The 27007-nt window shown below is 47.9% G+C and overlaps 1 protein-coding gene across 1 annotated transcript in view; it reads left to right on the forward strand.

Moving 5' to 3' along the window:
* Window positions 1–26558, forward strand: part of LOC149326545 (uncharacterized) — an 85224-nt gene extending 58666 nt beyond the window's left edge. Inside the window, exons 7-8 of the mRNA XM_089564609.1 lie at window positions 24461–24683; window positions 26544–26558. Coding sequence (XP_089420735.1) covers window positions 24461–24683; window positions 26544–26558 — 238 coding nt within the window. The remainder of the gene's footprint in view (window positions 1–24460; window positions 24684–26543) is intronic.
* Window positions 26559–27007: the final 449 nt, after the last annotated feature.

Genomic DNA, 27007 nt, shown 5'->3' on the forward strand with positions numbered 1-27007 from the left:
AGCCTCTGGAGGTGAGGTTGCTTCTAAGCGCAAGGACAAAGATCCTCCACCGACGATAACCCCGACGATAACCCCGACGATAACCCCGACGATAACCCCGACGGCAACTCCGACGACACCTCCGACGACACCTCCGACGACACCTCCGACGACAACTTCGACGACAACTTCGACGACAACACCGACGACGACGACGACGCGGCCAGACTTGACGCCTTTACCGCTGCCCATAGAAGTAACGTCGGAGTACGCCCACCGCAGCCTCGCTACCCGACGAAGCCGAGATCGTACACCGAAGACCACGTGTAGCACGAAAACGCGAACAAGTGACCTTGAAGTTACGGTCGACGGTTACGCGGTTACTGCCTTGGTCGACACTGGAGCTGACTACTCCGTCATGAGTGGGCCATTCGCTGTCCGACTCAGGAAAGTGACAACAACTTGGGATGGCCCGCTGATCCGCACCGCAGGGTGTAACCTTATTACGCCGTCAGGACGCTGCACCGCGAGAGTTACAGTAAATGGGCGAACCTATGCTACAACCTGTGGGAATCCTGGCTTTCCGCCGTCGCCTTTGCGCGGCTAGCCGGCCTCCCGCGTTGTTTCTCCTCTTTCCCTTGCTCCCGCCTCAGGCGGTGGAGAGGCGGCTGGGTGACTAATCACTGTCATTTAGCCACAGCTCCGCCCCGGCTCTCCAAGGGCCTTTGCCATTGGCGCCTTTTGGCGGGAATTTGGGACCCGCTTTGGGCGGCCGCGCACCCCGCGACCGTCCGAGCGGGGCCCAGAGAGAGAGATCCCTCCGAGACAGCGTAAGGTGCGTACGTTACTGTTTGTCCGTGCCGGCCTTTGCCGTTCGGACCAGTGCTTACTCGAGCTCGCCCGCACGTGTCCACTGACCTGCAGCGGCTCGAGCCTGTCCAGCGGGGTCCAGCGACCTCCGACAGGCGTACCTTGCGTTGATTGCCCACTCTCTCTCGAAACCGGCCCAACGGTCGACACGAGAGGGAGATCACAGCACTGCCGCGGGGACATTCTCCTGCAGCGGCGTGCTAGCGGCGCGCATTGCTCGAGTCGCTTCGTGCGCGCAGCGGAGCCTTGCTCCTCGCGCGCCCCCGGGACGGGGTGACTATTGAGTGTTTGTGTACCTGCTGGAGGACGACGTGAATAAACGTCTCCTTTGTGAACTTGGAGGCCTATTTCTTTGCGGCGAATCGCTCTCCTCCCAGCGGAGGTTGAGTGCGCTGCAACGGTGTCCCAGTGTGTGTGTGGTGACGGCTGATCGGGGCCCTTGGCTCGCGCGAAGCTCGAACCCGCGGTGGGTGGTGGCCTGTGTCCACTTAGAAACCCACAACTGGCGCCCAACGTGCTAAGTCATTGGCGCTTACGCCTTTGATGGCACATTAGCCGAGCAGGTCGCCTTCCCGATCACGCTTGCGCACCATGTCTACCACCCCCAGCGGGGCACTCGGCAGCTACATGTCGGCTCCCTACGGAGTTGTAGCGTCGTTTGATCCGCTGGCTGCTGTTCCTTCGAATAGCTAGACACCGTGGTTGGCCGCGGCCCCCATTGGGGTTTACTGCGGCACAACCCAAAATGTCGACCACGCGGCTCCCATTGGAGCTGTACCGGGAGCACCCTGCGGTGCATCCGCTGGTCACATGCCTCAGCTGTGCAAGCTTTCCGTCCAGTGCGAAAGCAGTTCGTGTCACGCTGCCGCAACCGGCAGTTTCGAACAGCAGCAGCCGTGCCCCGCGAGCAGTCACTTCTGCTCTGGGAACGGCGAGGCGCTGGCCCGGTTCCCTGTGGAAACCACGCCGCTCATCGAACTAGGAGCCTTGCCTCCCTCGTTCGTGCAGCTCGCCCAAGCCTCCACTGAGGCAGGGGTGCAGTGCGCTCAGTTGGCTGATGCGGCTCCGCGAGCCTGCGGGTCGGCTGGCGCGCTGGGCTCTCCTGATACAGCATTACGACTTTTCCGTGCAGTGTCGAACGGGGAGCACAAACGTGGTAGCTGACGCGCTATCCCGTGCCCCACTCGCCAGCGGCGCCTTGACGCCTGTAGGCAGAGGGGGCGAAACAGCGGACGAGCCGCCGGGCGGCAAGGAGGGGGAGCCCGCAAACGGGTTAACCCATTCCGCTAACCAGGCAAGCAGCGCTTCGCAAAGCGGACGAGAAGCAAAGCTCTTCGTGAGCGCCTCGGAAGTGCCGACGCGAACGGAAATTTTGGCTGCAAACCTGAGTGGGGACGAGACCAGGCTCCCCTCTGGGATGACTGGAATCGTTTTCAGCCCTAAAGAGCTACTGAAAGCCCAGCAAAATGGCCCCTTTTGTCGCGAGGTGAGCGACGGTCTCAGGGAGACGGAGCGCCGTGACGCTACTTGTATTGTAGCGGGCGCAGGGGGGCAGAAGCCAGCGTGTGTCGCGGCGAACCCCGGGGAGTCATATTTGCTGGACCATGACGGGCTCGTGCTGAAGTACATAGCCACCGATGACGAGTCCATCGACCCGTTCTAGGTGGTTATCCCCAAAAGTCTAAGAGGCGCACTTTTGCGATTCTCTCATGACGAACCACTGGCCGGTCATCTGAGTGACTCCAAAGTTTTTGCAAAACTGAGTCAATCGGTGACGTGGCCCGGCATGAAGCGTGACATTATCCGCTATTGCCGTTCCTGCCATGTCTGTCAAGCGGTGAAGTCACGGGGTGGCAAGCCGCCTGGAATGATGAAACCGATTGACATTGTGCGTCCGTGGCAAATGGCCACCTGCGATTTGATGGGGCCTTTCCCCAGGAGCAAGCAGGGGTTCATTGACCTGAAGGCCTACGCGTCACGGTCTGATGAGCTTGCGCCGGTACCCATTGGTATCAAAGGCAAGTGTAAAGGCACAACTGGTGCTGTGGAACGCAAGCGTACGGGGCACCGGTACAATCTGAGGCGACGGTCACCGGTGTGATTGATGCCGGACGGCGGACTTTTCCGCAACCGAAGGCACGCAGCCTCAGCTAGCTGGCGAGCTTTCTCGTCAGGCCCTACCCAGGCGAAGCACGGTGTGTTATTTTTTTTGTTGTTGTTTTTGCAGCATGCTCAGTTCCAGCCTTGTGTGTTTATCTGTTTATTTATTTGTTTGCTTACGTCAGTTTCTAGCCACTTTCGTTTCCTGCTTGTACGTCTGTTTTCGTTCTAACGTACCGAGATTGTACATAGGCAACATGCGTCAGCATTGGCGTTCAGTTTTTTTTTACCAGACTTGTACATAGGCAAACTTCAGCCCGCTCGTGCTTGCTCTTATCTTCTAGAAGCAATAGATTGGGTGTCGTTTGTACAGCGCTCCTTTTCTCATTTCCGGCCCGACTGTGGGTGGTTGGCTCGTTAAGGAGCCGTGTGTCCCGGTGTGAGTTTTGTGCGGCCCGTATGGAGGGGAAGTTGGCGGGGCGTTTGGGCCGATGGGGGGCGGAAAGTGCACCCTTTGACCCTCGCCGCGGCGCCTATGGACGCTTCTGATGAGGGAATCGTTGTCGCCGACCAGCGTCCGCGCACGTGCCGGTGTGTGCGTGTTGGTGGCTGTGGCTGTGTGCGCGCGTAACCATGAGTCAAGGCGACGCCTGTGAGTTGTGCCGTGTGCTTCTGCGTGAGCGCGAGGATGAGAAGGACCCCTCGCTGTGGCCAAGGTTACACATCAGGACCCCGCCGAACGTCCTCGCCCGTTTCAGCCGGCGTGAAGGGGGGTGTACTAACTGTCTTGTGCCCGAACGTGATGTCGTGTCCAAGGGCGCGAGGTCAGTGCCCTGCCGCTGCCCCTTCGTCATCAACAGAAAGAAGACCGCCATCAGTCGTCGGCCCTCCCAACCCGTTCAACTTGAAGTCTGCGAGCGGTGAGTCGCCGACAGGCCCACTGGGCCGCGCCATCGAACTTTGAGGCTGACATCCACCTGTCACATAGTTGTACAGTTGAATTCACATCGCCTTGTGTACCGTGTATATAATCTGCAAGCTGTTTTGATTTACTGAAGCGTATGCAAGTGTTGTTTGCCTTGTTTTTCCTTTGTTTTTTTTCTTACGTTGTTGTGGCTCGAACTGAAGTGTAGCTAGTTTTTTTTTGTGTATTCATTTCTTTATTTTGGAACTGAAGTGTAGCTTATTTTTTTGTGTATTGATTTCTTTATTTTGGCCACGTGCTTTGCCGATGGGTAGGAGGGCATTTAAGGAGAGGGGGATGTGGGAATCCTGGCTTTCCGCCGTCGCCTTTGCGCGGCTAGCCGGCCTCCCGCGTTGTTTCTCCTCTTTCCCTTGCTCCTGCCTCAGGCGGTGGAGAGGCGGCTGGGTGACTAATCACTGTCATTTAGCCACAGCTCCACCCCGGCTCCCCAAGGGCCTTTGCCATTGGCGCCTTTTGGCGGGAATTTGGGACCCGCTTTGGGCGGCCGCGCACCCCGCGACCGTCCGAGCGGGGCCCAGAGAGAGAGATCCCTCCGAGACAGCGTAAGGTGCGTACGTTACTGTTTGTCCGTGCCGGCCTTTGCCGTTCGGACCAGTGCTTACTCGAGCTCGCCCGCACGTGTCCACTGACCTGCAGCGGCTCGAGCCTGTCCAGCGGGGTCCAGCGACCTCCGACAGGCGTACCTTGCGTTGATTGCCCACTCTCTCTCGAAACCGGCCCAACGGTCGACACGAGAGGGAGATCACAGCACTGCCGCGGGGACATTCTCCAGCAGCGGCGTGCTAGCGGCGCGCATTGCTCGAGTCGCTTCGTGCGCGCAGCGGAGCCTTGCTCCTCGCGCGCCCCCGGGACGGGGTGACTATTGAGTGTTTGTGTACCTGCTGGAGGACGACGTGAATAAACGTCTCCTTTGTGAACTTGGAGGCCTATTTCTTTGCGGCGAATCGCTCTCCTCCCAGCGGAGGTTGAGTGCGCTGCAACGGTGTCCCAGTGTGTGTGTGGTGACGGCTGATCGGGGCCCTTGGCTCGCGCGAAGCTCGAACCCGCGGTGGGTGGTGGCCTGTGTCCACTTAGAAACCCACAAACCTTCCTGGTCCTACAGAAATGCTCGCGAGACGTGATTTTGGGAATAGATTTCCTGAATGAACATCGGGCGATCATCGACCTTCGATCCAAGTCGATCAAGCTTTCCACCGACAAAGCCATATCTGCAGCGACGACAGCGACTCATCGCGTTGCCTTAAACGTCCTCGACGAAGCACTGAGCGTGCCGCCCCGATCAAGTGTCGTCGCCTGCATAGGTACAGGAGAAATCGAAACTGCCGAAGGCGTCGTCGAGGGGAACACCCAGTTACTCTTTGATCGAGGACTGGGCGTCGCAAGGGGAGTCGCCCAAATCCGGAATGGCCAAGCCCAGGTGCTGCTAACCAACTTCACCGAAGAATACCGGCATCTAAACAAAGGTACGACGATTGCCTTTCTCGACGAGCTGCCAGACATAAGAGACATATCTGCCCTCCCCGACCAACCCGCAGAACCATCTGACGAAGGCCATCAACCCACGTTCGACATCAACCCGGCATTACCCCGGAGCAGACAAAACCAAATACACAGTCTTCTTCAAAGGTACAGCGATTGCTTCTCATCAGCATCGAATGTGCGACGAACCCGGCTTGCCAAGCACCGCATTGTCACAGACGAACACGCCAGACCACTGCGGCAGAGCCCCTACCGCGTATCGCCGATAGAACGCCAAGCTATCCGCAAGCAAGTAGAGGAAATGCTACGTGACGACGTCATCCAGCCATCAAGGAGCCCCTGGGCAGCACCAGTCGTTCTAGTGAAAAAGAAAGACGGCACCCTTCGCTTTGACGTCGATTACCGCCGCCTGAACAGCATTACGAAGAGGATTGTCAACCCCCTTCCCCGCATCGACGACACATTGGATCGGCTATGCAACGCTAAGTACTTCTCATCGATGGACCTGAAGAGCGGATACTGGCAAATTGAAGTCGACGAAAGAGATCGCGAGAAGACTGCGTTCATCACGCCAGACGGACTCTTCGAGTTCAAGGTGATGCCCTTCGGCCTCTGCTCTGCCCCAGCGACGTTCCAGCGAGTAATGGATACGGTGCTCGCAGGCTTGAAGTGGCAGATTTGCCTAGTCTACCTAGATGACGTTGTTGTCTTCTCCTCAAGCTTTGAAGACCACCTCAGAAGGCTTCAGATAGTGCTGGAAACGATCAAGTCTTCAGGCCTGACACTAAAACCAGAGAAGTGCCACTTCGCCTACGAGGAGCTGCTGTTCCTTGGTCACGTCGTAAGCAAGGATGGAGTTCGCCCAGACCCCCAGAAGACGGCTGCGATCGCAGACTTTCCACAGCCGAATGACAAGAAACCTATACGAAGATTTCTTGGATTGTGCGCTTATTACAGGCGATTCGTCAAGAATTTTTCGTGCATCGCTGAACCTTTGACCCAGCTTACCAAGGGGGACGTGCCTTTTAAATGGGAAATGCCGCAAGAGGAAGCTTTCAAAGAGCTAAAACGCCTCTTACAGTCCCCTCCTGTGCTCGGGCACTTTGATGAAAACGCCGAAACCGAAATCCATACCGATGCAAGCAGTGTGGGCTTAGGAGCAGTGCTCGTTCAGAAAAATGGTAGAGAGGAAAAAGTTATCGCGTACGCTACCCGTTCACTGTCGAAAGCCGAAGCCAACTATTCGACGACCGAGAAAGAATGTCTCGCCATTATTTGGGCCACGTCGAAATTTCGCCCCTACCTATACGGACGACCATTCAAGGTTGTTAGCGATCACCATGCTCTGTGCTGGCTGGCCAATTTGAAAGATCCCTCCGGCCGCCTTGCTCGTTGGAGCCTGCGTCTTCAAGAATTCGACATAACTGTAGTCTGCAAATCTGGCCGCAAGCATTCCGATGCAGACTGCTTATCGCGAGGCCCCGTAGACGCAGCACCGGAAGAGGAAGACGACGACGCTTTCTTAGGACCGGTAAGCGCCAGCAGTTTCGCGCAGCAGCAGCGCTCGGATCCTGAGTTGCAAAGCCTAGTTGATTATTTGAAAGGCAAGACCGCATCGCCTCCCCGAGGGTTCCAGCGCCAACTGTCGTCCTTCGTCCTTCACAATAATGTCCTCCTGAAGAAGAACTTCGCGCCCAACAGGACAGTGCATCTTCTTGTCGTGCCCAACAATCTCAGGCAAGAAATTATGCAGGCATGTCATGATGAGCCGACTGCAGGGCATCTCGGGATTGCTCGCACGTTGCACCGCATCCAGGAGAAGTACTATTGGCCGCGGCTAGCTACGGACGTTTCCCATTACGTGAAAACGTGCCGTGAGTGTCAGCGACGCAAAACGCCGCCGACTAGACCAGCCGGACTCCTGAAACCCATACCACCACCAACTAAGCCCTTTCAGCAAATGGGGATGGACCTCCTCGACCCCTTTCCGACTTCATCATCAGGTAACAAGTGGATCATCGTGGCCACCGACTACATGACCCTCTACGCCGAAGCAAAAGCGTTGCCTAGTGGTACCGCAACAGAAGTTGCAAAATTTTTTGTCGAACAAATTCTCCTGCGACACGGCGCCCCCGAAGTGCTCATCACGGACAGAGGAAAGGCATTTACAGCGGAGCTGACGCAAGCCATTTTAAACTACAGCCAGACAAGCCATCGGAGGACAACTGCCTATCATCCACAAACCAACGGACTCACAGAGCGTCTGAACAAGACCATCGCAGACATGCTCTCCATGTACATCGACGCCGAACACAAGACGTGGGACTCCATTCTGCCCTACGTGATCTTCGCGTACAATACTGCCGTCCAGGAGACAACCAGGTTTACCCCATTCCAGCTGGTATACGGCAGGAAACCCACGACAACACTCGACGCAATGCTCCCGCAGGTTTCAGACGAAGACAACCTCGACGTCGCCGCCTATCTCCATCGCGCCGAGGAAGCCCGAAGAATTGCGCGGCTTCGCATAAAAGACCTGCAGCGCACCGACGCCCGACGCTGCAATCTGCGCCGACGAGACACGCATTACTAGCCAGGTGATCGTGTTTGGATATGGACACCAATTCGCCACCGTGGATTGAGTGAAATGTTGCTGCGACGCTACTTTGGCCCATATAGGGTTCTCCGCCGCATCGGTGACCTGGACTATGAAGTCATCCCCGACGGAACGACAGCATCTCAGCGACGACGCACACGCCCGGAAGTCGTACATGTCGTACGTCTTAAACCCTATTATGAATGCTAAAGGACTCGAAGTTTGCATTACCCGTGCTTATTTTCATTTTAAAGCATCGAGACGATGCTTATTTGGGAGGGGGGTAATGCCACGTATCATTGTAATGTCTGTTCGTTCGCGCAAGGCCGCATGAAAGGGGTGTTATTATTTTTGTTTCTGACGCGAGAAGCGACCGGTGTAATCTCGATTGTTCACAGCCATGAACAGCTGCATCTACGTGTTTCCAGATTACTTTAGATGATCTCGGCCTGTTATCTCGAAGTTTCCTTACCGGCTTTAAATTGAACGATGCTGCGAGCAGTGGGCATTCGTAGTTCGACGATTGACGAGCACGCTTGTCGCTTACGCCGCTGCCGAGTGATTCAGTTCTTTTGCGGGCGCAAGTCAGCCCAAATAATGAGCTTCGTTTGCAAGTCTTTCTGGTGTCTTTCTGACCGCTGGACTGCCGTCACTACAACGTGACAATATCTAATTGCGCGTTGAATTTCAAGTGGTTTATTTTTTCCCCGGAAGATAATTGCTTTTGTTTTTGCTGCATTAATATTTATCTTGTTGCGCTGCGACCAGAGCAAGAGCTTGTCAAGCCCATCATTGCATTTTAATACAAATTTGGGTACACTTTGGCCCGAAAATAAGACTGTGCTGTCATCTGCATATATTATGATTTCGCTGTTTGGTCCAGTGTAACAATATCATTTGTATATAAATTAAATAATAAAGGCCCTAAAACACTTCCTTCTCGTACGCCATGAGTAACTGTTCCCTATCGACGCATACGCACTGATTTCTACCACTGAGATGTGATCGAAACAGTTCCAGTGGTATGCCCCGTATTCCGTAGAGTGAACGCTTATGCTGTAGTATATCATGACTAAGACAATCAAAGGCCTTCGTAAAGTCAATAAATAAGCCTAAAGTATAATTGTTATTTTCTATATTTTTTGTATCTTTTCTTTCAGAGTCAATAAGGCTGTCTCGGTTGATCTATTTTTACGAAATCCATGTTCAGCATTGGTTAGTACTTTATGTTTATCTAGAAAAAGAATTACTCGATCATAAATCAATTTGTGAAAGACACGAGAGCGCAAAACGGCAACACGGACGAGTAAGGAAACAGGACGAGCGCTGCACTTTCAACAGGATTTATTCAAGGAAGAACGTTTATATAGCCTTTGCCCTTAACCATGCTCTTAATCGCAGACAATCACCTCTCAAAGATATGCATCAAGAAACAGCATTTCACTGTGGCGAAGAACAACGGATGTGTCACTAATGTAACTATCACCTCGCTTCTTGATATAGAAGGCTTCCACAAGCTCTCGTTCTGTCCTATCTAGGCTTTTCAATAGCACTTTGCAATCAGATAGTCGAGGCTTGCAGGCTACACGCTTTTCTTTCGAGCAGGCTTGGCAGTGGTCTGGAAGATGGCCTCTCTTGTTTAGTGAATTCTTGTGTTCAATCAGGCGCTCATTAAGACAATGTCCGGTTTGTCTAACGTACACCTTGCCGCATGTAAGCGGGGACTCGTAGACTACTCCTTTCTTGCAGCCAACATGTGGCACTCGGTGTCTTATGGTGCACTCTTGTACTTTTTTTCTTCCAATGCGTGAACACATTCCGGCGAGTTTTCGCGGCGCTGAAAGTACCACATCGATGCCATACTTATTGGCCACCTTCTTGAGGTTATGAAAAGTGTGGTGTTCGTAAGGTACAACTTCCGGCCTTGCCTGCTTTTTTTCTGGAGGTCGGTTGTTTTCCTTGCTGCCCTTCAGCTTCTTCAGCAAGGACTGCACCACGGAGAGAATCAGGAAAGCAGGGAAGCCTGCTTTCTGCAGCCTGGACACCTGAGAAGCGAAGCTTGCGTGTATGGCATGGTGGCAAGGCTTCTTGAGTGCGGAAGCTAAGTACTGGGAAGCAATAGCCCTCTTAACGATCTTAGAATGGTTCGAATGGAAAGACAACAAATCTTTCTTTGCTCGCGGACAGTACTGCCAGCAAATGTGTGAAGGGTGAAAGGTTAGGGTGAGATCTAAAAACTGTAATTGGTTATTACTGCTAAGCAGTTCGAGAGTGAAGGTGAGGCACATGCTATTCCGACCAGACTTACCTAAAACATAAGCTACTGCTTCGTCAAAAGTAATATCGTTATCTGCCAATAGGACCAGGTAATCGTCTATATATCTAAAAACGTGGACTATACAATCCGTGTCAAGTTCTTAACTCAAGGAGCGGTCAATTTCAGATAAAAACATATTACAGAGTACCGGGGCGACACACGAGCCAATAAAAATGGCTGGCCCTCAACCGACGACTGGGCAGCAAAACAACGAAGGAAAACCAGGAAAGGTGCCTCTTGGACGGCGTTGACACCCTCACCAGGTCAGTCAGGGATCCAAACACTCCCAGCCATCGAGCTCATTCCACGGCGAAGTTCGTTTCGTTTTTTATAGCGAATAATCTGCAGCTCGTGCAAGCAGACAAAGAAGGCGGTTTTGGTGTAATGCCGTCCGGTTTATTCAACAAAAAGGCAATAGAAGCAGTGAAGAAGAAGTTCAGGTCCGTGAAAGTGAAGACGACGCAAATAAAAAGATGCAGTATCGTTGAGTGAGGAGCTGTAACTACATACACTAGCCAGGGCAATCAACAAGTCTGAAAAGAACAGCTTTTCGGTTTTTTTCGCCGCCAAAACACACAAACGGGAAATGCCTTTCCGGGCTACAGTAAGCGAAAAGGAAACTTGGCAACGAGAAATCAGCCAATTTTTGCTCAAGCACCTGAAGACTTTGGAAGTAGAAGACCCCTTTGCAACTAAGAACGCGGATGACGTGATAGCCTTCCTTCAGACTCATATGAACATAAGGTCTGGTTTTTATATTGATGTAGAAGATCTTTTCTACTCTGTTCCGCATGTACATATCTATTCTGCAGTGCGTAATTGCATAGACAGAAATGGAGCCACGGCTTTTCAAAACGCTGCCGGTTTCAATGTGGATTACTTTTTGTCATTACTTGAGTTTTATCTCAAGGCCACTTTTATTGACTTTAGTGACCAAACGTATCTAAAAAAACGGGCATTTGTATTGGCTCGTGTGTCGCCCCGGTATTCTGTAATATGTGTTTATCTGAAATTGGCCGCTCCTTGAGTGAAGAACTTCACACGGATTATAGAGTCCATGTTTTTAGATATGTAGACGTTTATCTGGTCTTTTTGGTAGATAACGATATTACTTTTGATGAAGCAGTAGCTGATGTTTTAGGTACGTTTGGTCGGAATAGCATGGGTCTAACCTCCACTCACGAACTGCCTAGCAGTAATAACCAATTACAGTTTTTAGATCTCACCCTAACCTTTCACCCTTCACCCATTTGCTGGCACTGCTGTCCGCGCGCAAAGAAAGATTTCCTGCCTTTCGATTCGAACCGTTCTAAGACCGTTAGGAGGGCTATCGCTTCCCAGTACTTAGCTTCCGCACTCAAGAAGACTTGCCACCATGCCATGCACGCAAGCTTTGATTCTCAGGTGTCCGGGCTGCAGAAAGCAGGCTTCCCGGCTTCCCTGGTTCTCTCCGTGGCTCAGTCCTTGCTGAAAAAGCTGAAGGGCAGCAAAGAAAACAACCGACCTCACGAAAAAAAGCAGGCAAGGCCGGAAGTTGTACATTACGTACACCACACTTCTGATAACCTCAAGACGGTGGCCAATAAGTATGGCGTCGATGTGGTATTTTCAGCGCCGCGAAAACTCGCCGGAATGTGTTCACGTATTGGAAGAAAAAAAGTACAAGAGTGCACCATCAGACATCGAATGCCACATGTTGGCTGCAAGAAAGGAGTAGTCTACGAGTTCCCGCTTACATGCGGCAAGGTGTACGTTGGACAAACCGGACGTTGTCTTAATGAGCGCCTGCTTGAACACAAGAATTCACTAAACAAGAGAGGCCATCTTCCAGACCACTGCCGAGCCTTCTCTAAAAAGAAGCGTGTAGCCTGCAAGTCTCGACTATCTGATTGCAAAGTGCTTTTGAAAAGCCTAGATAGGACAGAACGTGAGCTTGTCGAAGCCTTCTATAACAAGAAGCGAGGTGATAGTTTCATTAGTGACACATCCGTTGTTCTTCACCACAGTAAAATGCTGTTTCTTGATCCATATCTGTGAAAGGTGATTGTCTGCAATTAAGAGCATGGCTAAGGGCAAAGGCTATATAAACGTTCTTCCTTGAATAAATCCTGTTGAAATTGCAGCGCTCGTCCTGTTCCCTTACTCGTCCGTGTTGCCGTTTTGCGCTCTCATGTCTTTCATGAATATGGACCAACTAGCCCAGCTTCAAGTACTTCTTAGCGATAAATTAATTTCTCTAGCCCCTTTCAAAATATTTGGAGGACAGACATTGGCCTGTGATTTCAAACCAAATTTTTATCGCCTCCTTTATGAACGGCAGTTAATCTGGCTTTCTTCATGGCAACCGGAAATATAAACGTTTCAAGGACCAATTTATAGATATGAGTTAGAACAGGAAGAATATGCTCCAAAACATATTGAACAGGCTTTACTTGGATATTGTCTACATCTAATGCTGTACTGTTATTCAAATGCATAAATTTTATGTTGACTGCTGATTAATTAGTTGGGTGCAAAAACATACTTTCAGGAACACTTTGAATATCTATATCCAAGCTTACTGTGTTGTTTTCTCTTGGTACAGATTTGATAAAATGTTCATTAATATGTTCCGCGAGTGCCTTTCCAATCAATTCGGAGTTGTTAAAAGTTATTCTGTTTGGCTCTGTGTTCTTCGTTCCGCCACCTAAGACCTTGCTTACTACTTTCCAAACGATATTTGGGCTTTTTTGCGCGATATCAGTGAATAATCCCTGGAAGTACACTTACTTGGCCCGCCTCAATTCGGCATTCAACCTCTTTCTGGCTGCTTTAAAACTGTCTAGATCGGCGGGTGAGCGCGCGCGCAGAAAAGCATGATAAAGAGCATTCTTCTTTTTGATCGCGCCTAGGTGAGCCCTTGTGACCCACGGTTTCTTTATCTTTTTTGGTTGTTTAAAGCTCCTAAATGGAAAGTGTTTTATGTTTATCTGTACGAAGATTTCAATGAATGCGGTATAGGTAACACTTGGAAGTTTAATGCGAAGTATGAACGACCAATCATAAGTGGCGACATCATGTCTGAATGAGTGCAAAGCAAGGTCTGCTATGCACTGGAATGCAATCGGGAAGAAGCATCAGTTTTAGCTCTTGTTTCTGAGTTGTAGATCATAAAGACCGGACAGTGGTCACTAATATCTGATGTAATAGTAGCAGCGTCCGAAATGACCGTCTTTATGTTTGTTATCAGTAAATCAACTACAGACGTACTAGATGTCGTGACGCGAGTTGGTGTTTCAATTACAATTTGTGAAACCAGAGCTATGAAGCGTTGTGATAAGGTCATTTGCAGGAGTATAATGTTGAGAAATGTTAATATTAAAATCACTTCCACAAATTAGTATGAGGTTATTAACAAGCATGTAGTCAAGAATTATGTCAAAGAAGGAAAGCAAATTCGAAACATTGCCGTCCGGGGGCCGGTACACAACTGTAACCGCTTCCTGCTCATATTTCAAAGTTAATATTTCAAAATAATTGCATGATTTTGAAAACTCTGGAACTATCTCGTAGTCATAGGCAGAATCAACATATACAGCAACGCCACTGCCGCGTTTACCAAACCAATTGATAAAAAATTGGAGGTTTATCAAGGTTAAGCCCAGTGGATGCGAAGCATGTCCTTAGCGTTTGGAGGCATCTTGACCGCATACACGCCCGGCGCAAAGACGCGGGCGCGGTTGCGGGCACAGAGACTGACGCGACGGCGGGCGCGCGCCCCCTCATCCCTGGCGTGACGTCACATATCACGTGATGCAGCGATGGTGGCGCCGCCGCCGCGTCGCGCGCGACGGCGCGAACCGAAGCGTGGAGGCCTCCGCCGGGCGACGTCCGACGGCGCGATATGAGGCCCCATCTGCAGCCGGTGTGACGTCATCACGTGACGTCATGTCACGTGACCTACTTGAAGGTCACTTGAAGGCCAATGGTGGCCACCGCCGGGCGTCGTGCGAAGGCCCGAAACCTACGTTAATATGCTTCGCAAAAAAAAGTTTCTATACCCTTCCAGGCAAAAGAATATTACCGTGCTCATGGTACCAAGTTTCTGTCAACATTATTATCTTAAACTTGAAATTAAATTCATCTAGAAAACTACTAATGTACTCATCCTTGTTACCGTACCGCCTTCATACACATGCTACAGAAAGGACCGCGCCACGAGGGGGGGTGGAATTGCGATTCTCGTGAAAGCTGGATTGTCTTCTATCCTTTTGCCCGATGTTTCCACTCATCATGAAGGCTGATGTTCTCAGGCAACCAAATAACTATTGTTGGAATCTATAGGCCTCCTGGAGCGGGACCAGATTATCTACTGGAATTATACGATCACCTAGAAAAGTATTTAAATCAGAATATTATAATTGCAGGTGACTTTAATCTTCCCCACATTGATTGGGGCACCATGAAGTTTAGTCCCGCCGATGCAAGAAGTTCAGAGGTATTACTTGATACATTGTTGGCGTATAATCTAGTCCAGACTGTGCACTCTCCTACACGCGTAACTAGTTCAGCTTCATCAATTCTAGACCTCATTTTATGTTCCGCAGGCATAAAAAATTGCATTACTGAAGTTTATGAGGGCATTTCTGATCACAAACTAGTCTATTTTACCTGCATGCTGCTACGTCAAATGGGAAAGTGCATGCCAAAATCACATACTGTGAAGCATTTTGACGCGGCAGACAACCCACGTATTATGCATTATCCGGAAGATGCCCTCTCATCGTTTTGTGAGGACGACGTAAATGCTTTGTGGGCGAGGTTTAAATACCTCTGTGATTACTGCATGCGAAACTTTGTACCGGAAAAAATAAAGAAACTAGGGAGGACAAACCCTTGGTTAACCCGAGATCTAGTACAATTAAAACGAAAAATTCAGCGCTGCAGGAAGAAAAACAATCAAAATGCGTCAGTAATCATAGAATTAACCGCCTCCCTCAAGCATGGATTGCAAAAAGCAAGAGACAGGTATTTTTCCGAGACACTTAGTCGTTTTGCAACGGAAAATCCACGGAAATTCTGGCAGTACCTGTCGAATAAGGAAAATAAAAAGTTAGAGCAAGTAACGGTTGACAGGGTAGTTGTCACAGACAAAAAGGAAATGGCAGACAGGTTCAACCTTTATTTTCAGAGCGTTTCTTCAAGACCTGATGTGAGGATTGATAACGCGTCAGTTAGCGAAGGCGCAAGCAACATTACTATCTCTTTGGAAGGTGTTACCGAACTTCTTTTGCGATTGGATCCAAAAAAATCAGCAGGCTTTGATAATATTCCCGCAGCATTTTTAAAAAGGTATGCAGAAATTCTGGCTAGATTTCTGGTCGTAATCTTCCAAAAATCTGTAGAGTCAGGTATCGTTCTCCATGACTGGCGTGTTGCGCGTATTGTACCCATATTAAAGAAAGGAAATCCATCGGAAATCAATAATTACCGCTCAATATCTCTCACATCTATTCCTTGCAAATTAATCGAGCATATCATGCTCAAATACTTGAACAGTTTTTTAGACACGAATGAAATAATTAGCAACAGGCAACATGGCTTCCGGCACCGTTTTTCCACTACTACACAACTAATTGATACCGTACATAACCTAACAAGAACTCTCGACAGTGGCGGTCAGGTCGATATAATTTTTATGGATTTCTCCAAGGCGTTTGATAGGGTTCCTCACTCTAAATTAATAACTAAAATTAAAGAAATAGGTATCCCTTCGCATATCATCGCTTGGGTTATGTCATATTTACAAAATAGAAAACAATATGTGGAAATTGATAGCAGCTGCTCCCGCTTCCTAGATGTTCATTCAGGTGTTCCTCAGGGCTCCGTCTTGGGGCCTGTTTTATTTAATATTTATATTAACAACCTGATAGGCGTTCTGGAACTAAGCACGTCGGCCAGGTTATTCGCCGATGACTGCATTATTTTCAAAAGTATTAATTCTGTATCCCATCAACTTGTCCTAACTTCGAACTTGCAGCTTCTTGCAGACTGGTGTCACAAGTGGGACGTGACAATTAATTATGACAAAACCGTTTATTTATGTGCTACGAATAAGATCAACAAAATGAAATTTACGTATGCCATTGGAGACAACAGAATTAGTCAAGTGGAAGAATATAGATACCTGGGCGTGACTTTAACATCTGATCTTAAATGGTCATCCCATATCTCCAACATCTGTTCCTCTGCAAGAAAAAAGCTAGGCTTTTTAAAACATAAATTAGGCAATTCTTCAAGCATACTTAGGCTTCAAGCGTACAAAACAATTATTAGACCTACTCTTGAATACGCCAGCATAGTATTGGACCCACACACATAGCCAACATAGAAAAATTAGAGAAAATCCAGAGATTAGCAGTAAGGTTCATATACAACCGGTATAAGCGAAGGGACTCTCCATCCATCATGTTACATCAGGCAGCCCTTGAGCCATTAGCTGGAAGAAGAAAGGCTGCCCGGCTGCGTTTTTTTTCACTCTTTGTATCTTCAGAAGCTAGGCATTCAGCCACAGGACTACTTCGAAAGGGACACAACCAGACCTTCGAGACATAAACATAGTCATAGCATCAGGCCAATATTTTCCCGCACGAATCTCTACAAATATTCATTCTTTCCGAAAACAATATCTGAATGGAATTCTCTGCCTCATGATTCACCTCTCCTGCCTTCAACCATTTGAGAACCTACATATCTCAGTGTATGGTTTGAAATGATGAGCAGTGCATAGTGTGCTTCGCTGTCTATGTGCCTGTGTTTTGGGCATGTACATTCACATAGTGTATTTGCTTTGTAACCTTGTTTGTTTTTGCTATTATATTTCCTTGTCGTGATTTCTAACTTCACCATTGTTGCTGATCCTAAGTCATTGTATTTACAAACAAATGTATGTAACCTCTCCTGCTTGGACCGATTCGGTCTGCAGTATTCTGTAAATAAATAAATAAATAAATAAACAAGCGAAACGCGTATTGATATGTAAAACAGGGTTTTGTAAGGATAGGTCGTTTAATGTTTTGTGGAAAAGCGAACTCGTGATTGCGCATTGTCGATAGATGCGGTATCGCTGCTCTCCTCTAAACGTAGCCTAGCAGATTTTTTCAAGGTCCTTTTCATTTTCTATTTGCAGAGCATCAGTGCCGTCTGCCCGTTTTGCGAAAATCTTTCCATTAACCGACCAGGCGGACTTCCACTGATGCTCCCGTTTCCTTTTGGCAGCCAGGCCGAGCAAACGTTTCAAGACTGGCCAAAGGTGTTCATTCACATATATAGGGTTTCTTCCTTCAAGTCCTACATCAGTGTTTGTGAGGCGCATTTTCTTTGCCTTTCTGAGAGCTTCATCGCGTTTCGCTCGTGATTTGGGCTGGACGAGAATGTTTGGTGTTCTTCCGTGTCGAGCGGGTAAACGATGACAACTCTCTATATCAGCTTCAGAACTAGGCTCACTGGCAGCCTTCCCAAGTTCGGAAACTATCTCCACAACACTTTCACTCTCTTTCTGTTCTACACCCTGGATTTCAATGCTCGCCTATCGCGAGTAGATCTCTAGACGAACAAGGCGTTTCTCCAGTTCTAAGTGTTCAGTTCGACGGTCCCACATTTGGAACGAAGCATTTCATTCTCTTCTTCTAGCTTAGAGTTTTTTTCACTGTCATAGTCCAGTTTTTTTCTGGAGCTCCTCGAGTGTTTCGTTCGCATATGTAAGGGATTTGTTTGTTTCGATCTGCTCAGCTCGTATATCCCGAATTTCATTCCTTAAACTCCGCTCAACTGATTCTTTCATCATCTTCAGTTCTTGTCGTAGCTCTTCTTTAAGCTTGACAAATTCTGCTCACAAATCATCCTTCACTTTAGCCAGCTCTTTCGACATCTTTGAACAACAACAGATTACAACTTGTTTCAACTTGGCAGTGAAGACGACGTAGATAATTATTCAAGCAGCAGCAGTACGCTGCAAACACTAATCTGCCACAGGGCAGAAGAGCGGGGCTTAGCCGACGTGAATTCACGTCGTCACCGCTGCCATGTGAAGCTCGGGGCGGTGACGGCTTGGCGTTATAGGTTTCTTCTCGTCGCTCGATGCGATGCGCAGATAGCCAGTGGCCCGGACGGTGACGCTTTGCTGTCGATGTGAAGGAAACAGCTCGATTCCGATGCTACGTGCTATGTCGTCGCTGCAGCACTTGCAATCGTTGGCGAAGCTATCTGCAACAGGGCAGAAGAGCGGGGTTTAGCCGATGTGAATTAACGTCGTCGCCACTGCCATGTCAGGAGGTGCCGCCAAAGCGTCAACTTCAAAAACTTATCCCGTGCACCAGCCTTTTTTAGATCAATTGTTATTTTTATGTTTAATAATTTCGATTTGTTGCACAGTGACCTTAACTTCAGTTTCACATTATTGAACATACTGGTCGAGATTATTGGTGCCCCTTTCATGCACCGGACGCCCCCTTCAAGCCGGGAATCAAGCCAAGGACCCACCCCCAACGTAAAGACAAGTTAAGCAGGTCAGTCATGGACTGAAAGGCCTGTCACCCGAATTCGGACATCTTCCTGACCGCTATATAACCAGAAACGCAGGCGTTGAGCCAATGCATCCGCCAGCATTCAGAGCGCTCTTTTTGTTTCACCATCAGCGCTGAACCAGCTCGCTTCACCACCCTTCCCTCTCCGGATGCCGAGGTCTTGCAGCAGTGAGTGCAACACATGGCCGTCTTCAGTGCCTGGGACGCTATCTGCAAGCAACGTCAAGTTACCTTGCGCTTGCATACTGCGAGAACATGGTTTCAATATTGGGAACCATGCCTGGGCACATTAAGAACATTCAAGGCGGAATTTCTGCATGCTTCCGCCAACACATTTCGCAAGGAAAACGTGGAACATCTTCTACAGAACTGCATCGAGCACTCAAAGGAGAGTTTAACGTTGTATGTCGAAAGGAAAATATTGTCGCAAAAATCAAAAAAGGTTACCACAGCTTGGGACAACACACAGATACGCAACGCTAAATATCATTTGATTACACCCACTGGAGTTTGCACGCCGCGAGCCTTGGTGCAAGGGGAAACATTTTTGTCAACTTTCGTTATGTTAGCCCAATGCTCCTGTGAAGGCACACTCGGTATAGACTTCCTAAGTGAACAGGGCGCAATCATCAATCTGTAGAAAGTTTTGAATCCAGAATGCCATCCGCACCAACTGCATACTACACGTTGCACTCCATGTTCTTATGAAGCACATGAGCGTGCCGCCGCGTTCTAGTATTATGGTGTATTATGGGGACCGCCATACAATGACGGTCACCTCAGTTGGTACAAGATAAGTAGTTGGGCGAGTTGGTGACGATGTTTACATCTACAGCGCGATAGACGGGACAAGATGAGAAGAAACATGTAAAGTTCTATGTTTGTCTTTACATGGTTCCCCTGATGTTGTCCCGTTTATCGCACAGAGCTGTGTTTGTGTTTACATGTTTCTTCTCATCTTGTCTCGTTTATTGGGCTGTAGTTATGCAACACCTGAATTGACGGCAACTTGAAGGCGTCGTTTATAGAGAGCAGGTATTGATTCTGGAAAGAACCATTGCATTTTCCCGGGCAGTTGTCCTCCTCGAAGGTAGTAAAACTGATGTTCTCCTCACCAGTTCCAGCAATGAACACCAACACTGAACAAAGGAACGACTGCTACGTTTCTTGAAGTCATGACATAGCATAAGTGAGTGCACAATTTACCCCACGCATAGCCAATGGAATGCGACGCTCCTGTTGGCCTGAAGCACGACCTCAATCGGGCCTTACATCAAAAGGACCAAAAATAACTGCGGGCCATACTGAACCATTACCTTAGCACATTTGCGTTATTGGCACGCGTCGGAAGCACACATCCTTCGGAGGTACCGTGTCATGACAGAAGAAGCTATCTGACCCCTTCGTCCGTCGTCCTGGTGGATTTTCCCAAAGAACACGCTGCTATCTGGACTCAAGTCCAGGCAAAGCTTGATACCGACGCCATTCTACAATATCGAGGCCCATGGGCAGCACTTGCAGTCCTAGTAAAGAATTAAGATGGGACGTTGCGGTTCTGCGTCGGCTATCGTCATTGAACGAAGTCACAAGAAAGTGTTTACTCCGTGCCCAGAAGTGACTGCGCCTTGCACCGCCTCTGTGACGCCAGATATTTCTCCTGCTTGGACCTGGATTGCTGGCAAATCGAAGTCGACGGAAGGGACGAAGATAAGACGTATTTCATCGAACCAGACAGAATATAGGAGTTTCAATTGCTTCCCTTCGGCCATTGAACCAGCAATTACAGCACCAGCAACAACCACGTTGTTGCCGATCTCGAGTGGCAGAATTGTCTCGTATACCTGGCTGACGTGATTGGCTTCGCCATGAATTTCAACGAGCAACTTCGTCGCCTTGATGCAATCCTCACTTCGCCTTCACGCAGTCATTTTGCCTTACAATGAAACCAAAATTGTCATTTGGCGTTCTAGGTGCTGAAGATTTCAGGTCTCAGTAGTGAAGGTGTAGGTTGCGCAAACACGGGACGAACCACAAAGAAAAGAATCAGAGGCACACACAAGAGCTTTTGTTTCTCTGTGTCTTTTCTTTGTGGTTCGTCTCGTGTTTGCACAATCTACACCTTCACAACAACATGTACCAACTACGCCCAACCGAAGTTTTATTCACTAGTGAAGTCGGGCGGCACCCTCCAGTATCCAGAGAAAGCAGCTTCCATTGCGAATTTCGCGGTCACAAGTCACCCGAATAATTTAGGCGCTTCCTAATTTTATGAGCGAAGGAAGCGCCACTGACTTGTTAAAAAATACTCGAAAACCGCCACGCCTCTTACCCTCCTGACCGTGGCTGATGTGACTTTCTTCTGGGGACCTGAAGACGCAGGCGTTTCAAAAACTCCAGTGTCGCCTTCAGACACCAGCTGTTTCGGGGCCTTTTTACAAAAAAGCTGACAAAGTACGTACGATGCGACAAATGTACGTTTCGGCACTGTTTGGTTCAGGTACAGAAATGACAACAAGGTGTAATTGACTATCCAATCCAGGATTTGCGCAAGCCCGAAGTCAGCTACTCTGCAACACCTCGCCATCATGTGGTAAATTTGTGGTAAATGATTTCGACCGTACCTCGACGGTAGACCTTTCAAAGTCATGACCTACCATCCGGCACTTCGATGGCCAGTTAACCTCAAGGATCCGTCAGTGCGTCTCGCAAGCAGGAGCCTCCGACTCCAAGAATATAACACTACCATCACGGTGCATTCAGCTCCGGAAGTTGCTGTTGATGACGACGCCTTTGTGAATGCACTCAGTCGCACAAACTTCGCCGAACAGCAACGCAGCAACCGAGATGTCCTGGTCTCCGAATTCTTCGTTCATCAAATCGTCCTCGGGCCCACCGCACCGGACGTTCTGATCATATGCCCAGGGAATGCATTTTCTGCTGAGCTAGTGCGGCACATTCCTGTTTTAAGTTGCACACACCACCTCAGGACGACCTCCCACCACCCCCAAAAAACGCACTGACGGAACAACTAAGGAAGCCACTTGCAGACATTCTGCCGATTTACGTAAACGTGGACCATAAAACTTTGAACGAAGTCTCACTTTATGTCATATCCGCGTTCAATACAGTCGCCGAAAAAACAACCAACATGATACCGTTCAGGCTGGTTTACGGATAAACGGTAACGACAACGCTCGACGTCATGTCGCCACTTTTCTGCAAGGTCCCGAAGATACCCGCCAGCTAGCAAGGCGCCTCTCTGGAGCAGATAAATGCCGCAGGTGCGCGTCGCTCGTTATAAAGAAATTGTGTAATATTGTAGGTAAGTTATACTAGAGTACCTTTTGAGGAGTATTTAGAGCCAAATTTGAATCGATGTGGTGTAGAATATCATAGTTACGAGGACTGCCCTTTAAAAGGTGGACAACGATTTTTCGACTAATTTTCTCCAAAATGACAGTATAGTTACAGGGTGATAATCAGCCACACTACAGGGACTACAGGGGCTGCCCCTTTTGAAAACGGCAGCAAGGATGGCAGAAAGCTGGTGAACAATTATAACTCCTGAGGAATAAATATGGTCAAGACCTGGTATGTTAATGTTCATACCCTGCATGCCTGAATTAACTCCGACTGGGGTAATGGATCTCATGTAAAAGTAGTGTGAACAACAGTTGTCGTAAGAATTAGCGGCTGGAATACGACTGATTTTTACGAAGAATGACTTAAATGCAACAGCCATGTCGATGTCCTTTCCTAACTTTCACCAGGCGTCATTAATTTTAGTGGTAATTTGATACCGGTAATTCGCATTCGAAGCTTCTTTGACGAGTCGCCAGTATTGATAGCAGTCTATTCCTTTTCTGAGCATTTGGTGGGTAATATGATCATTTCGCTTCTTCTAATACAGCTATATGGGTTTGTGAACATTGTTTAAAGCAAGATAAACGAACAAGGTTGAAGGGCTGGCTTTTACTTCGTTCCAATACAATCCAGTGCAAAACTCCGCATATATCCATGGATTGATAGCAACAGGATACCAATGATAATTAGAAAACTCTTATGTGCACCTGCTTATTATCTCTGTTAGCATTAGTGAGAAGTATGAACTCTGGAGTTGGCACTTGGTTGATTCAGTACATTCATACTGTCAGCGTCGCTAATATCATTTGTGTAGTAATGCATAGCCTATATACAAAAAGTGATTTGAAACGCTATCGAGGGTCCTTCTTGCCTATGCTATTACTGCCGCAACACGGTAAGCCAGGCTTCCTTCCTACGCACTGGTAACAATAGGCTGCCTCCAGTTGGCAACAACCTTGGTTACCTTCAAATTGTAATCCAAAGCTGACTTTGGGGCAAATTGCAGTGATCATTGTGACGACCAGCGCGAAATTCGACAAGGGACGGAAAGAAAAGACAACACGTGCGCTAACAACTGAAAATTTATTGGATTCGGGAAAACATAATCTGCAATACAAAAAAGAAAAGAGAATATAAATGAAAAAAGCTATCGGAGACACTCATTCAAAAACTAACTTGTTATCAGCAGGGAGAGCGAAGGCTTCGCCGCGCACTTGTCCTGATTTTTGTAGAAGACATAACCTTCAAAGATTTTCCTGAAAATTTGATTGTTGTTACAGTAAGTTATGGAGGAATTGCTAAGGACTGGGAGGCGAGGGCGCTTAGTTGCATCTTTCAATCACCACACTGAAGCACGAGGTCGGACGATGGGGCTTTTTTCTTGTTCAAAAAATCCTGGTGCTTTCTTTAAGCATTACACTCAAGCATATCCTTGTCTGCCCTGGGTAAAACCTTCCGCAAGAAAACAAGATCCTGTACACGGGTTCTTTTTCGACATCGGTGAATGTCTACGCGTGTCTTGCGGAAGACTTTACACTGGGCCGACGGGAAGATGCTTGAATGTGAAGCTTGAAGGTCACTACGATTTTTTGAACGAGAAAAAAGCCCAAACGTACAATCTCGTGCTACACCGCCGCAATTTCAGGAAATGAAACAAGCGCCTTTGCCTTTTCGTAATAATTCGTGAAACAACTTGCAGTTACAAGAATCAAATTTCTAGCTTACTTTATCGCCTACAGTCGGGCCAAATGCGTGGCGAAGCCTTTGGTCGCCCTGCTAGAGAAAGAGTTTTTGTCTTTTTTGCATGACTGTCTCTGATAGCGTTCTTCAATGATATTGTCTTATCTTTTTTGCCTTGCATATTATGTTACCCCGTATATATTCGCGTCCCTTTGCAGTAAATTTTCAGATATTTGCTAGCACTCTGGTTGTCTTTTCTTTCTGTCCCTGGTCGAATTTCACGCTGGTCGAGGGAATAGGGAAAGTAGATTGCCAAAAACCGTCTATTGTTGCTGCGCGTATCGTTCACTCGATGTTTGTGTGCTGTATTTTTTAAAATACTTGTACACTGATTCGGACTGTGGTTATTTTTGACCACTGTAGGATGTCGTGAAACTCGCAGTGTTGCCAACCTAAAAAGTACATTAAGACTGACACGGTGCCTAAGCTAAACGTGTCTCTAAACGACTTTGCTGTTCTCACTCCAGGATTATGATCAAGTCCCACATCGCTGGAAAAGACAGGAACATCGGTTCCCCACAAGACAAAACAGAAATACCGATAACTGTACGAAGAAACGCTCTATATTTCGTGTTCATGACTGATTATAAGCCCTCGGCAATCACAGTCCCTCAAAATGAGCTGACAAGGAATGGTACATATTATGTGCCCCATTTCAGTTCCAACTTCGTGGTCAACAATGTCTACCTGGTAGGTCTAGCTTGTTTTCATTTCAAGTGTACATTCAGCGCGGGTCCTTACATAGTCTACTGCAGCCCCTTAAAGTTTTTACTTTATTTACTGAATTATGAAACTGCTAGGTTGCCAGCATTGTTACACCAACTCATGCTGATATACAACGTATGCTTCGAATGCGTAATTGTTTGGTTTGGTTTGGTTTATGGGGTTTAACGTCCCAAAGCGACTAAGGCTATGAGAGACGCCGTAGTGAAGGGCTCCGGAAATTTCGACCACCTGGGGTTCTTTAACGTGCACTGACATCGCACAGTACACGGGCCTCTAGAATTTCTCCTCCAAAGAAATTCTAGCAGCCGCGGCCGGGATCGAACCCGCGTCTTTCGGGTCAGCAGCCGAGCACCATAACCGCTGAGCCACCGCGGCAGCGAATGCGTAATTGTCTCTTACTAGATCTTGTAACCAGCAGCAGTTCTCTGAACTACAACAAAAATAATCAATCACATCGTTCTGCTCTCTGTCATAATTTGATTGTATTTAGTAGAGGTAAGAATGCTAGCAGAAAACAATAACTATGTTGAGATGGAGCTACTCACACTGTAATATATCTTTATTCTAAATAGCTTTCAATATAAAGGAAATAGAATGTTCATGGTTAAACTGCGCGAAGGAAACAAGGACAGAGACAGAAACACACGTACACACTGAGCGCAGAACTTCCAACTTTTATTCGAAAAACGCTTCGGGCATTACCTTTTATACGCTCTAAACAACCACCACATGACACAGCCGGGATAAAAACCGATAAGTATTGACAGTAACGTGTCCATGATGCGCCGACCCGCCAGAGCGCCAATCTAAACTATACCAGTGTGTGCAAGCTTATGCACCATTGATACCTAGATACAAGGAAAAAGAAAAGGGAGACTGGAAGATTAAGAACATAAAAGTGAAGATAAAACCAATACCACCAAAGAGGTCATCAACAAAACGCTGTAATACTAGCGCAACCTACTCAGCGATGAGATGAGACGCGGAACCAACAGTAATAACAATAAATTGTTATTATTGTTATTGTTATTACTGTTGGTTCCGCGTCTCATCCCATCGCTGAGTAGGTTGCGCTAGTATTACAACGTTTTGTTGATGACCTCCTTGGTGGTATTGGTTTTATCTTCACTTTTATGTTCTTAATCTTCCAGTCTCCCTTTTCTTTTTCCTTGTATCTAGGTATCAATGGTGCATAAGCTTGCACACACTGGTATAGTTTAGATTGGCGCTCTGGCGGGTCGGCGCATCATGGACACGTTACTGTCAATACTTATCGGTTTTTATCCCGGCTGTGTCATGTGGTGGTTGTTTAGAGCGTATAAAAGGTAATGCCCGAAGCGTTTTTCGAATAAAAGTTGGAAGTTCTGCGCTCAGTGTGTACGTGTGTTTCTGTCTCTGTCCTTGTTTCCTTCGCGCAGTTTAACCATGAACGAAAAGAACCAACTAGCCCGCCAGAAGACTATTCTTAAATAGAATGTGTTCCATACATTTAGTTGATAGAAACAAAATCTATTTAAAGCATCTCAGTTGAAACGTTTGTGTGATTTTGAGTGAAGGAATGAGAAAAAGAACTTAATTTCTTTTTCTCTTCTTACGTGGACATTTAAAACCCTTTAAGACAGGCGTTTCCTTCCAATAACGGGAAATGAATTGGAAAAGTTTTGTGGGCATATTTAGAATCGTCTATTGCACAAAAGCATCAAGACGGCTCACAAGCTTTACGAATTAAGACGCCACCTGACTCAACTGTCGTCGAATTCCACTCTTGTTGTTTAATTTATTTACGTATTTCTTTACAATGTACTCCTTTGTCTTCTGTTACAGGGAAAGAAGGGGTGAGTTGCACGGCATTTGGTTATAACTATATCAAGTGAAATGGTTAGGCAGGTCTTTCTGAAATACTGTAGATGAATGGGGAGAACAATCTACGAGGAGTGTTCAGTAAAGGTTCGCCTTGACCAGGTTCTATTTACCGCAGGGTACTACGAGAGCGGATCTGTAATTATATTTGTTTCTATGCGTTGCCGGCCATTTTACAGCCATGAATTCATAGCGGTCTTCATTCTACTGGTGCTGAAGTGGGAGAAAAATGATAATAGACTTAGCGGGATACAGTTAAATCATCAAGATATCTTACTTGAAAAACCGCACTCCAAGGGAGACTTCACGAAAGGGTTTGAACGGCAGGCTTTCCCATCATGTGACGGTGCCAGGATTTGACATTGTCAATCCAAATATGGCACGGCCTCCGTAAAAACTGCTCCAATTTCTGAGCGACTCCGCTGCGC

This window comes from Amblyomma mixtum, chromosome 10, assembly GCF_055824585.1.
Source record: "Amblyomma mixtum isolate Tamu chromosome 10, ASM5582458v1, whole genome shotgun sequence".
NCBI classification, from domain to species: Eukaryota; Metazoa; Arthropoda; class Arachnida; order Ixodida; family Ixodidae; genus Amblyomma; species Amblyomma mixtum.